General features: G+C 41.3%; 1 protein-coding gene across 2 annotated transcripts in view; it reads left to right on the forward strand.

Moving 5' to 3' along the window:
• BTBD11 (BTB domain containing 11) overlaps positions 1–13,526 on the forward strand; it is a 275,212-nt gene that overhangs the window by 249,091 nt on the left and 12,595 nt on the right. For both annotated transcript variants that reach the window (XM_037880308.2, XM_043542358.1), the window contains exons 12-16: positions 1,091–1,196; positions 2,000–2,102; positions 7,098–7,179; positions 8,472–8,540; positions 11,508–11,621. In XM_037880308.2, coding sequence (XP_037736236.1) covers positions 1,091–1,196; positions 2,000–2,102; positions 7,098–7,179; positions 8,472–8,540; positions 11,508–11,621 — 474 coding nt within the window. The remainder of the gene's footprint in view (positions 1–1,090; positions 1,197–1,999; positions 2,103–7,097; positions 7,180–8,471; positions 8,541–11,507; positions 11,622–13,526) is intronic.

The following is a 13,526-nucleotide window of genomic DNA, read 5'->3' on the forward strand; positions in this document are numbered from 1 at the left end:
GGCCATAGTCTCTGCTTATGTTAATTGACATAGTAGTCCATTAACTTTAGTGAAGCTGCCCCCTTTTTCACCAGCAGAAATCTGACATTTTCAGAAGCATATAGTCCCATTTTCAAAACTGATTTAGCCACTTAGGAGCCAAAGTCCCATTGACTTTCAGTGACATTTAGGCTCCTAAAGGCCGAAGGACCAGATCTTTAAAGTATTTAGGTGCCTATAGTTGCCTAGTGGGATTTTCCAAAGCACTTAACTCCCACTGAAACCGGTGGGTGTTAGTCACATAGGCACTTTTGAAAATCCCACTAGGCGCCTATTTGCATCTTTAAGCACCTAAAAACCTTTGAAAATGGGACTTAAACTCTTAAGGCACTTAGACATTTTTGAAAATTTACCTGTAAATTACTTGCCCAAGATCACACAGGAAACTTGTGGCAGAGCCAAGAACTGAACCCAGCTGCCAGACTCAGATTAGTGGCTGCATCATTAGACAATCCTTCCATGTTTACAGAAGCTAGAATAACACCAGTAGGGTAAATACCAGTGAAAAGGATACAAAATTATATCAGAGACATAACTAGAATTAAATTAAGAGATTATATTACAAGATATAAAAGAGCTATCAACATACAAAGCAGGGTCTGTTTTCAGGAGCATTCGCACATTGCAGATATGTTTATTTAGTAACATTTGTTCTCCTAAAAAAAGAAAATAAACCATTTTAAAAAGCCAGCTTAGTCATTTTACAGTAAAAATGAATTTTAATAATGAAATTAAATCCATATTTCTGTAGAACTCTGCTTATCTGAAGGGAGCAGTTGATATGGAATTTATCTGGATAAAAAAAGGCTTCTGGTAGAGGAGTTTTTCATTTAAGTGATGCATATTGGGAGGGAGCAACAACAAAAATGTGGATGATGGGGGATTGGATAAGAAGAATTGATAATTGTAAATCAAAATTTTTGATAGAGCTTTTGGTGACCACAATTTGGTCACCTTAGAATTGCGCACTATTCAGGGAACTCTCGGGAATGATTTGAGCTTGTACCTGTTAACCCACAAGCTTATACTTGTATTTATTTCTTTTGTTTAGAATGAAGTGATAAGTCAGCAACTGTCTGTCATTTTCACTCATTGCTATGGACCTTATCCTATTCCAAAGCTTGTTGAAATCAAACGAAAGCAGACCTCTCGTTTAGGTAAGTCACAGGTGAGGTGCAGATCACAATGTTCACAGAGTGCTGTCCTAGGATTTGGAGAGATCAAAAGAAAGGAAAGAGGCAAACGTTAATGAAAATGATTGAAATAAAGTAAGTCTTTGGGTTTCTAAGCATTGCTGCAAGAACTCTGGCAGCAGAAATGTGATTTCAGTTTGAATGCTCTGGAGCCACTGCATTCTTCTATATACTAGGCAGTCGTCGTGGCCAGAAGACAGAGCACACCAAACTATAAAATGCAGAATTGGAAAAACTGGTCTGGGGCCCAATCCTGCATTTCTTACTCGCCTAAAATTTCCAATGAAATCTATAGGTGTCTTTGGATGCCCAGGATTGGACCTGTAGTTTTGCAAGTTACTTTTGGGTCTGATTCCTTTACACTCAGGCCACACAGCCAGAGTGGTGTAAAAGGGCCTTAGTGTACATGAGACTCAGGGCCTCTTGTGTCTGCTTAAGTACAGATGTCACTAGGTGCAGAGGGAGAACAGGACTAGGGAGCAGTTCAAAGTTCAGCCAAAGTCTAGAAAGAACTGCATGTGATGGATGGCTGTTATCTTATATGAGATAAAAATGACTTTCAGAGTTTTTGAATTGACTTTGTACAGATTCTGTTAGAATATCAACATATCTTCCACCTCGGACTCTTCAAACCAGCTTCACAGGCTTTTCTCATTTAAAAACATGTCCCCTTAAGCCATTGTCTTTTCTCACAAAAACAGGAAAATGCTTTCTATACATTTCACCTGTTCCCAACTAAAGCTTTTCTTTTCCTTTTGTGATTCCAGATCCCCATTTTCTTAACAATAAAGAGATGTCAGATGTTACATTTCTGGTGGAAGGAAGACCATTTTATGCACATCGAGTGTTACTATTTACTGCATCCCCAAGGTAAATGTACAGGTGTATTTTTTTTAATAAATGCAAATAATTTGATCTTTTCTGCTATTGAGATTTGTTGGCACTAATGATTCAGGTAATGGGCTTCAGTCTTTGGGTTTGTTTAGAGAGTATTTTCTTGATAGCATGGTTCTGATTGGTTTGTAGGACATTTAACAAATGACGGGCTCTAGGCCCCAATCTTGTAATGCGCTCCATGCTTGCAAATGCTTGCACCTGTGCAGAAGTCAATGGGGCTCCCTTTGAACACAGGAATCCACTTGCATGAAGCTTGTTGCAGGATCAGGGCCCTAGTAATGAAAGATTCACACTCCTTTTATGCTCCGTTTTCATATACATTGAATGGCCAAACCCTCCTTTGCACGTTTCCTGTATGCATTTTATTTATAGAAGTGTCCATTACACAACCCATTGGGAGAGTTTACAGTTTTTAAAATGGAATTAAATGTACAGAAACATACCAGGCAACTTCCAGTGGCAGCATTCATTGTCAATCCCCTACTCCAAAGACTGGAACCTGGAACAACAGCTCTAAACCAGCTTCAAGCAGGGTTTCCTTCGTCTCCGAGTCACAGACCTAGTCTATACACAAACTTGCATCAGTTTAACTAAAGATATGTATTAGCTAACCCAGTGCAAATTTTGTGTGTAGGCACTCTTATTTTGGTTTGAATGGCTTATTTCCATTTGACAGGCGTTTGTAAATATACAGGTGCAATCTAATCAATATAGCCAGTTTTAAACAGATATAAATGCATCCATACAGCAGTTTGTACCAGTTTAACTAAACTGGGTTTTAAACCTATTTTAGTTAAATTGATGCAACTAGGCCACACTCCAGCAGATATTTGTCTTAACGGATAAGCTGAGCTTGCACCATATCCAGATGGTCTAGTAAACTACCATGAACAGGGAATTCCAGAGTCAATATTTCTGGCAATGCCCTGCCTACTTTCACCTGTGTTCAAATCTTGAGATTGTCAACAGAAGCACCTCACTTGTTTGGGATGGTGAATATGAAGGGAAGGTTGCTTCTTAGATAGTCAAGACCCAGACCCACTTGCCTTACATTGAAAGGAATCCCATCAACATGAGCTGCTTGGTGAACAAGTGAGTAAGTCGGGAAATAAGAGAAATTAACCAAAAAACCCCCACCAACTCTTAAGAATGAAAGCGGGAAGAGAAGTAGCCAGCAAGATCACCCAAATAGCATAACTGCCCAATCCCGCAGCCACTGTGTAGTCAGAGTTCCCACTGAAATCAATGGGAGCTTTGCCTGAGTGAGAACTGCAGAGCAGGGATCTCTCCATGAATGACAAATGTGAAATACTTCCTGAAAAATTAGTTGTCTAGAAAGTAAAATAAGCAAGTAAATAAAGACTAGTTCTCGTGACAATTGTGGAATGTTTGCAGATAGAGAAAACAAGCGCTTGCAGTGTGATGTGTATAATGACATCTTTCAATACTGTTGTCTTTATGAAGTATCACTCTTCTGTGAACATGGAAATTCTGTAATTACCCCCAGAACTGATTACTGTTGATCTATGTTAAGGATGTAACAACTAGGAATGCCATTTGTTCATTAACCCTTAGGATGCTGGGCATTTGAGAGGCACCTACAGTAGATGGTATAGCGGTGGACACATTCGAAATACATCGACAAACACACATGTTTTAAACTTTCAGGAATATCCCATTTTTTTAAGGCTTGGGGCAACCTGTGGATGGAGGGAGGATCTCTGGGCAAGGGAGGAAGTTCCAGGTTGAAATCCCTGGGTGGAGCCATTCCCATCATATGTGCCCCACTTCTGGAAATCTCCCCTTCTTCCACAGCCTGTATAGGTGGCTTGCCTTGCCAGATCCCTCCCCTTGCTTAACACATGAGAAAAACTGACATGGAGCCTGTAGCAGTTCTATGCTGAAAGGCTGTCTAGCAGGGAGTTAAGTCATGTGGCTATCAGGAGACTCAGCGCCCACTTGCAGAGGATTGGGGTTCTTGCATGGAAATTGGGAGAATAAGGAAGAGCTAAGTGGGAGAAGGTCTCTTTTGAGAAAAGAGAAGGAGGTTCTATGGGTTAACTTTTGGAAAATGTTGGGGATGAAATTCTGGTCCTGTTGAAGACAATAGTAAAACTCCCATCGGCTTCAGTGAGGCAGGATTTCATCGCTACTATCTATGATGAATCCAGCCCATTGTCTTAACCATGCATTGGGTGGAAGGTTTGGGTTACAACTTCAGAGAGTGGGAAAATCTCTTTCTTGTCATCATACTTTCTAACTCTTGAGAGAAAAATACTGGCACTTGAAGTCCAAACTTGCAAGTATCCCTTGGAGAGCAGGAAGGAGCTGGGGCAAGGCACTCCTCACCCTCCCCCCTCTCCCAAAAAATATTGAATTATTAACCTAGGAAATTATTTCCTACTATCTAGAAAACACACCTTTAAATGTAGATACCTATAAACAAGTTTAAGGAACCTGGTACCCTTACCTGGAGCTGGATTTACAAAGAAAATATAATTGAGAGGGTACCTGTGTATATCACCCTTCTCAGACAAAATTTTGTAGACTGCCGTTTCATGATTCTCAGCTTTCTTTTGTTTTATGTGGTAGGAGATAATTATTTGGCTGTCAACGCCTAATTAAAATACTACATTTACACACACACATACAAGCTGTACCAGCCCTAATATGGCAATGAAAAAAGAAATTGCATTGTCTGCCATGGATTAGCACTGAGAAGGAAGATAGGCACATAAGAGAATGCTCTGAGTCATGAAATAAAATGTCAAGAGTTAAAAGGCTATCCTGAATATTGTGAGATGCCTCAAAGGCAAAAAACATAGCAAACAAGAGGTACTGGTTTGAATACAGCCAGTGCTGGTTGTGAATGAAAGCATTTCCTATCTGTTGGCTGCTTGTGAACTGAGTGGTGGTCTCAGACTAGTTTCAAGTGGAGATATGTCCCTGATAACAAAAAGCACCAGCACAAGCTGCCAGACTTAGCAGAGTGCATTGAAAAGGCAGTCCTTCGAAAACAAAGGTATGACATATTTGGAAGACTGCACATTTGCTGTCCTTGCTTAGCTGTCCTGTGCATGAAGATGTGCATTCAAGCCCTGATTCAGGAAAGCATTTAGACCTTTGCTTAAGTCTGTCCCCCGGCTAGGCCAATGCTTATGTGCTGTCCTGAGTAGAAATGTTTTCTCGAATCAGGGCCGAAAAGAGGTCTTCAGTGTCTAAAGTTGTCAATTACAGTCTAGTAATTTAAACATTTTTAAAAGCTAAAATCCTAGATTTATAGGTAAATATCTACATATCTGTATAAATATCACATACAATTACAATTAACTTAAATTAATTCTACTCTGCTTTTATGTCCAAATCTATGGTTGAAATGAGAATTTTAACATTCTGAGAACAGCGATCTATTCAGTTCTTTCTCTCCCCTTCCCCAAACTATTGTTTTAAATCTGCATTAAAGTATTAAACTTCTTTATGTAGAATCTTCAACATTTTGCACTGGCGATCTTGCAAGCCAGGACAATGGAGATGCGAGAGGGAAAAAAAGGATATTTTTTATTTATTTAAAAATATTTAAAATACAAGCTGATATCAATCCAAGAAGAAATTTTGAATTTTTAAAAGTTGCAGGTTTTACTCAAAAATGGTGCTATCTACATTCAAAGAAACAGTCAGTCCCTGATCCTGTAATAAGTTCCAAGTGGGCACAGCATTTATATTTCCTAGGTAGGTTTTTTCACAAAATTAGTTCTTCTTCGAGTGATTGCTCATGTGTATTCCACAATAGGAGTGCGTGCTTGCCACATGCACCGGTGCCAGACGTTTTTCCTCTAGCAGTACCCATAGGGGGAAGCACCCCCCGCGACCCCTGGAATGGCACCCGCCTGGTGCGGTATAAGGGGAGCTGTGCATTCCCCCCAACCCTCAGTTCCTTCTTGCCACCAGTGAAGGTGCGTTGGAACTGCTCTGCTCCAGCTTTGTTGTAGCTCATCCCCCAAACTGTTCGTTCGTTCAGTGTTAGTACCTGTAGTTAGTTACCTGTAGAGCCGCACAACTTAAACCCCGGGGCGCGGGGCATGCCCCGGCCCGGGCTCACTGACTAACTAAACAGCTAACTAACTACAGGTACTAACACTGAATGAACGAACAGTTCTGGGGACGAACAACAGCAAAGCTGGAGCAGAGCAGTTCCGACGCACCTTCGCTGGCGGCAAGAAGGAACTGAGGGTGGGGGGGAGCGCACAGCTCCCCTTATACCGCGCCAGGCAGGCACCACTCCAGGGGTCGTGGGGGGAGGGGGCTCCCCCCCTACGGGTACTGCTAGGGGAAAAACTTCGGGCACCAGTGCACATGGCGAGCACACACACCTATTGTGGAATAGACATGAGCAACACATCTCGAAGAACACCAGTTCCTGAAAAGGTAACTGTCTTATACATTTTCCAGAAACTCAGAATGAAATGACCTAATCAATGAGGTTTCCTAATTTCACTTTGAATTTAGTGACATGCCTCTAAGTGTCTACACTGCAATCGAAGAAGCGATTGCAGCTCAAGCAGGTATACCTGGGCTCGCTTTCATCTAGCTAGCTTGGCTAAAAATAGCAATGACGGTGGAGCAGCATGGGCTGTACAAGCCTGCCCACAAGTTGGTATGAACTCGCTTTGCTAGCCTGCACGGGGGTCCACGCTACCACGTCTTCATTGCTATTTTGAGAGTTGTGCTAACTAGATTAAAGCTAGCACAGGTATGCCATGCTGCATTCGTGCTCCCAATTATGGTGTAGACAAACTCCCTGCAGTATATAAACCATCATATATTTCAGGATATAAATCCCGGTAAGCTTCTCCATGTTCTAATGTCCTATTTTCACAGTAATTGATGGTCACCTCCCTTCCACTTTGCTATATTTCAGCAGAAAAGTAATTGTAGTGTGGTATTTCAATCTTGCTCATTTTTATTTAGGTTTAAAGCACTGCTATCGAGCAAACCCTCAGCTGAGAACACTTGTATTGAGATCAGCTATGTGAAGTACCCCATATTTCAGGTAAAGTCTGTGCCCACATACCATCCGAATGGAATGTGTGTCATCAACAATTGTATGTACCCTGCACAAATTAATGTAATTACATTTAGTAAATGAGACATATCGTACCTTAGAGTAGTGGTTTCATAAGCAAAGGCCTCAACTCCCTTTATATAGTAACCTGCATTATCGTGCTGATTGCAGTCAAATAACATGTGAGTGACTAGATTTAACTGTGTAAAATCTGTGTAAAATCTTAACTGTGATTTCACTTCTGTAGTCTTTGAAGACAGAGCAGTGCATTTCAGTGGAACATTTGCATAGACTTTTGAGTTCTTTTTTCTCATGTTTGGTATTCCTGCATTTGCACACACAAGCTGGGAGGATATAGAGGCCTTTCTTTTCCTAGCAATATTTGTTTACTCAAATTTTGTAATTCCTCCTGTGAAAATGTGGAGCGAAACTTACTGTCTCACATATTAGGCTAGATGCAGTGTATTCAAGACCTTGCATGCCTAAGAAAAGTTTATTTTAACCAGAGCAATGACAGTTCCATTTACTGACTTTTAGAGCTGCAGATATTTTTCAGTGTCACTTACAGCTGAAAAACATTTAAATTTAATCTAAGTTTCCTGAGGAGAAATATTATTTGGCCCATGTTACAATGCAGAACCCCAGTACAAACCTTCTCACCAACCATGCTTGCCTATAGAAGTGTGGGAAGGAGGGGGTGTGGTTTCCCAGAAAGGGAAGAAATCAGGGAACAGCCACTATATGTGGCATGTTCTCCTGAATAAGTGGTGTAAAAACGGTATCAGAAAATGAATGAGCCGGGATCAACTTGTCCTGTGAGCTACCTGAACCTCTTTGGAGAGTCACAGCACTGTGGCTAATAGGGATTGGGAGAGAAGCCTTGCTACCTGGGAAGAGACACCTAGAACTGTGCAGAGACAGAGAAGATATCCATGTATGGCCTGACCCCTGCAGGTTTTTGACCAGTTTGACAAATCCGTAGCCCTGCACATTGTTTGGTAGCCTCACACGCCTTCCGCCACCACACCATTCCCATGATGCAAAGTTAAAAATGGTGCTCATGAGTGGCTTTTCCAAAGCGGCTTATTTTTCAGAGTAACCTCTTCACTTGCGTGTGTTTTACTCAAGCGGGAATGATATGGTTCTGTGAGCCTCCCCATGTTACACTAATGACAATGACCGCTGAAGCAAAGGGAGGCAGGACAGTGAAAGGCAGACGTATGTAGTGAACATGTGTTGTCTGCTTTTCATAGGCAAACAGTCTCTTTGTTTTGTTTCAGCTGGTTATGCAGTATCTTTACTATGGCGGTGCAGAATCACTCCTGATTAAGAATAATGAAATAATGGAGGTAAGAAGTATTTTACTCCATTCCAATGGGAGTTACAATAAGTGATCTCTCCAGTGTTCACAGAGCTGCACATGGAAATGGTCTCCATCAAGCGTTGGCAAACAGCAAATAACTCTTCACCAGATCGTTTAGTTTTCCCCATGTCTACAGTGGCATCTGTCTGCACTTTTTGAGGAAAGGAATCAAAACCTGCTTTCATTTCTTCCTCCAGTCTCAGACTGTCTCTCCACTACTTCTTCCTGCTTTCCTGAGTTCAGAGTTGACCCTCACTGAGGTGCCACCATTGTGAATACCCAGCTTGCAGCCTCCACCCCCAATTCCAGTTAACGTAAATAAAAGTAGGTTTTATTAGACATAGGACAGAAAAGAGAGAGAAAAACCCCAAAGCAAAAGATAATTTGAACTAAAATGTCTGGCCAGACACTCTGAAAAGCTCTTCTGGTAGAGCAAAAAGCTTGTGTTACAAAATATGGAAATCTTTCCCTCAGCATGGTACAACAGCCTCATTCTCTTAGTCTTAATAGGATGTCTCTTGCTGCTAAATCAGTCTATTCCCCTTTCCAAGCTGTGTCTCTGGGGTTGTTAGCTAGGAGTCAGATGTCAAGAAAAGTAGAATAATCTCATGTGTAGTTCCTCATTCAGGAAGATATGCAAGCATATGCCTAACTTTAAGCATGTGAGTAGTTCCATTGAAGTCAAAGTTCAGCTTCAAGTAGCCAGATGCTTAACTGTGTTGCTGAATTGGGACCTTATACTGCCTCCTGAGGTGGAAGGAAGGGGGAATATTTTTTTATCCCAAAAGCATATCCTCCTGTCCAAGGAGTCCAGTTACACTTTGTCATCTTCCCCCTCCACCTGCCCTCCCCCACAAAAAATACTGAATCTGACTCATCCTCTCCCCAGCCAAATGTGCATAACTTATATGGATTTTAAGTGATCTCCTTCCAAAATTCTGTGCATTGTTATTATCAGCCATTGTTCAACCAAGTGGCTCCCAATAAAACACAAGCTAAGGCATGTTTGGGCAACTTCCTCGCCAGTCTGAGCTGGAAGCTTTCATATCCACAGCTTTCAGGTTATATCAGGTAAAACTAATATAGGACACTGAATATTAAAATCACTGACATTTATACAGCTGGTAAAAATCATAGTGCACAGACTATATAGTATCAGAGGGGTAGAGGGGTTATATAGAATCTGCCACTATGTTATTGTGCAGTGTGTTTTGACAGAGATAGTGCTACCAGAAACTGGCAGCAATTGGGTATGATTGGCCAATGAGAGTCTATTTTGGTGGGTATCGTAATGCTTATAATAATCCTGCTGAGGAAGTTTTGGAGGGGGGAGTATTTGTATAAGTAGACAAAACTGGAATTAGTCCTCTCCAGTTCAGTGGCGCAGTTTTAACTAAGCTCAGTTGAATTAACTTCCTTTCTCTTACTAAAACCAGCTGTTATTTTTCAAATTCATTCCCACAACTTTGCAAAGACGCCGATAAACCCTAACCCTTCCTACAAAAAGTGTTCTCAAACTAGATAAGACAACAGCTTTACAGATATAGATCTATACACATAATCAGCTAGGTAACACCCCATACCTCTTTCTGAATTGAGACTATATATAGATAGACCTCCCCAACAGTTGACTGGATGGGGAAAGAGAAAGGCCTATTTGGCTTTATATGGGTGTCCAAGCCCAGCACATGGCCCCCTCTGAGGGCATTCCCATGGGCTTTACTGTCCAATATGGCAGCTGTGTTGGACAAAACGGGGGGTTGAGCAGCCTTATAAAGACTATGCAGCTGCCTAAGAGAAGGCTCCTAATCCCTCAGGATTCCCTTTGTTTCCCGTGGTTTAAGAGCCCTTGTGGACCACAGGTCTGACTCCTTGAGCCACAGTGGCAGCTGGAGCCTGGATACGGCCCTAGTTTTCTAAAGTTTTATTTAGCAACTTGCTTTATTATAAATGTGATAACAAGAAGCACAGGAAATACTGAAATCTTTGCTGCAATTCATAATTGGGGCCATATGGCTGCTGTCACATCAGCACTGCAGATTTTCCAGATTTTGGATTCATTTAGGGGATTATTTAGGGGAGCTGGAGGTGAGTGGATGGACAGGGCCAGAACAACTTTCTAACAGTTTTTTTCCTAACAGCCCTGGCTTGCAGTGTGAGGGCACTGTTGGGTTCCACTGAGCAGCACTTTGTCGGGTATTCCCAGTGATAAGTGTTATATAAATGGCTAAAAATAGATAGAGCTCCCAGCTCAACCTCATATATGTGTATTGATCGGAGCAAACTGCGTAGTGCTGAAGAACCCCTGCCTACCTTCCAGAAAAGGGATTGGGTGGAGCTCTGCCTGCACTACCCTTTTCCACCAGCTGAGATAAGAGGTTTGAACCCACCTGGTTTCATAGATTTTAAGGCCAGAAGGGACTATTGCAATTGTCCAATCTGACCACCTGCAAAACTCATGCCATAGGTTTTCACCCTGTAATTCCTACATCAAGCCCATAACTTCTGTTTGTGCTATTGCAAAAAGCAGGGTTGAACCCTGGCTGTTTGTTTCTAACGTGTAGCTGGGCAGATTCTTCAGAGCCACATTTGTGGAAGGTCTGTAGGCTCTGATGGTTATGCTGCTTCCTCGATAGCGCCCAGAGATCAGGGGAACTTATACACTTCTGTCCCCACACCTCCAAAATGGCAGCATCTGGATCTGAATGTTCTGTTTTCCACTCATCACTTACCAACAGCCGCTCATCATAGTTTAAGCTGTTATGTTACTTCCCTTTGTAACACCGAAAAGGGTAAAATCAGCAAAAGAACCTTCTTATTATGGCAGTTAAATGACTGATAATTAAATTAAATTAAACTTAATTAATTATAAGTCTGTGTATAAATGTAATAAAATAGCAAGGAAATGATACTGTTTAACACGGTCCTAACACTTTTTTTATCTGCTGTTTAGCTTCTCTCTGCTGCTAAATTTTTCCAGCTTGAAGCTTTGCAACGACACTGTGAGATCATCTGTGCAAAAAGTATAAACACAGAAAACTGTGTGGATATTTACAACCATGCCAAGGTAAAACAATTGTACGTGTGTGCATGCATGTCTGTCTACCCCGACTGTGTGAAGTTCATCGCCAGGTGATAGGCAGTGATAAATGTATCACATGCTTGTGCAATTTGTCACATATCTATGACCTCATCATCTGTCCCTATAGGCCACCTCTCTGGGACTTATTGTAACGTTCCACACCCCTAAGCCATTTCAAACAGTTGCCTTTAAAAAAAAAAGTAAACTTGCCTTCCTTCCTCTTGCAAATGGGGATATTCCCACTAACATTACCCTCACTGGAGGTTCAGGATGAGTGGGACTCGGCCTTAGTAGCTGACAGCTTTTCTGTATCTAAAAATGACACATTGTCAAAGTCTAATGTCTTACAACCCGGCAGGGATAGTAATGAGACTTTTATACCGTTGGAGAGGAAAAATGCCCAGCTTCCCAGTTGAATCCAGGATTCCATAATCCTCCCAGTGGTCCTGAATTATAGGATGTTAAAGCATGACATTTTTAGACTTAGAAAAACTACTTTAGGTGTTTTACATTTTTTTAGTTTTATTTTTTCCTCTCCTTTGGAGTATTGTATAGTGGAGCTCACATTAACTAAGGCTTGGCAGGTGGAGGGATACAAAAATAGTCCCAATTAAAAATATGTTACAAGCATTCCTAAAATTATTTTTCTGTAACATGTGGCATGTACAAAAGATCTAATGGTGTGGTGTGACCTAGGGATTTGATCAGCACTCGTTTGAGGTGATCCACAGGCCATTCCCAATTCCTGCTGATCAAATCTTTATTTCTCACAGTCATGTATTCCCTATATATAATGCTATGCATTTGGTGTGCATAGGTATGCCATCAACTTTTGAAATAGGAAAACATTTCATTCCTGAAAATGAGTTCTATATGAAGTGTATCTCGAGGCCTGTCTTTTGTCATAGAAACAAATGAAGGAACAGAATAATCCTCCACCTTGAAAGGCACCTGATTTATTTCCCAGCTTGTGAGACAACTTCTGGATTTAGCAGGGGTTTTTAATTCGAGATAAAAAGAATCGTTTCAATTTTGATTTCAGCTCTTGGGCCTTTTCTTCAAAAAGTGAGATAAACTACACTGGATTTTTTATCTCTGTAGGCCCCAATTCAGCAGTTCACTTAAGCATGTGAGTAACCCCACTGAAGGCAAGGTTGGGCACATGCTGAATCTGGGCCCTAGTTCACTTCTGTGGGCCAGACCCAGCAAGTGCTCAATGCATGGAGCTGTCACTGAATTCTGCCAGTGGAAGGTGTGTCTATATGGCAGACTTATGAGACCAAGACCCTTCCCTTCAGACTTGATGGTCTGTAAATTGTTAAATTGTTCACATTTCAATATTCAATTCTTCTCACCCTGCTCAGAATGCAGGTTTTACAAGCAGCCTCTATTGCTTGTCGTCTGCTGGCATAGAGTGTCCCCAGATCACAGGTGCATTAGTTAACTCTGTGGCATGGGATAGTGTTATATTCTGAATATTCAGTTCATTTAAATGGTTGCTGAGGACTTTCCATTCCTGTGATTGTAAAGGACCTTAGGAAGAAATGGTCATTTGATTAGCATAGCTTTCAAGTTTTCATTTTTACTCCAGGTTCTCTTTACTGTGTGCTCTCTCCAGAGAAAAGCCATGTGATTTGGCAAATTGCATTGGTGACACTGGTTGATTAGTTTCTACAAGGTACCAGTCATGCTTTCCATGCATACCCCAAACTTTCGGTGAGGTCAATAGGAGTTTTGAGAGTACACATAATAATACTCAGCACTTCCCCAACATGCCAGCTGGGGATCAGATTAATAATAAGAAAGAAAAGAGAAATATATTATTTCCTCACTGCAATGCACTGTATATTGAAATAGAGTAAGGAGAACGGAAGGAGGAGTAAAGAAGAA

This window comes from Chelonia mydas, chromosome 1 (assembly GCF_015237465.2).
Source record: "Chelonia mydas isolate rCheMyd1 chromosome 1, rCheMyd1.pri.v2, whole genome shotgun sequence".
Classification (NCBI taxonomy): Eukaryota; Metazoa; Chordata; order Testudines; family Cheloniidae; genus Chelonia; species Chelonia mydas.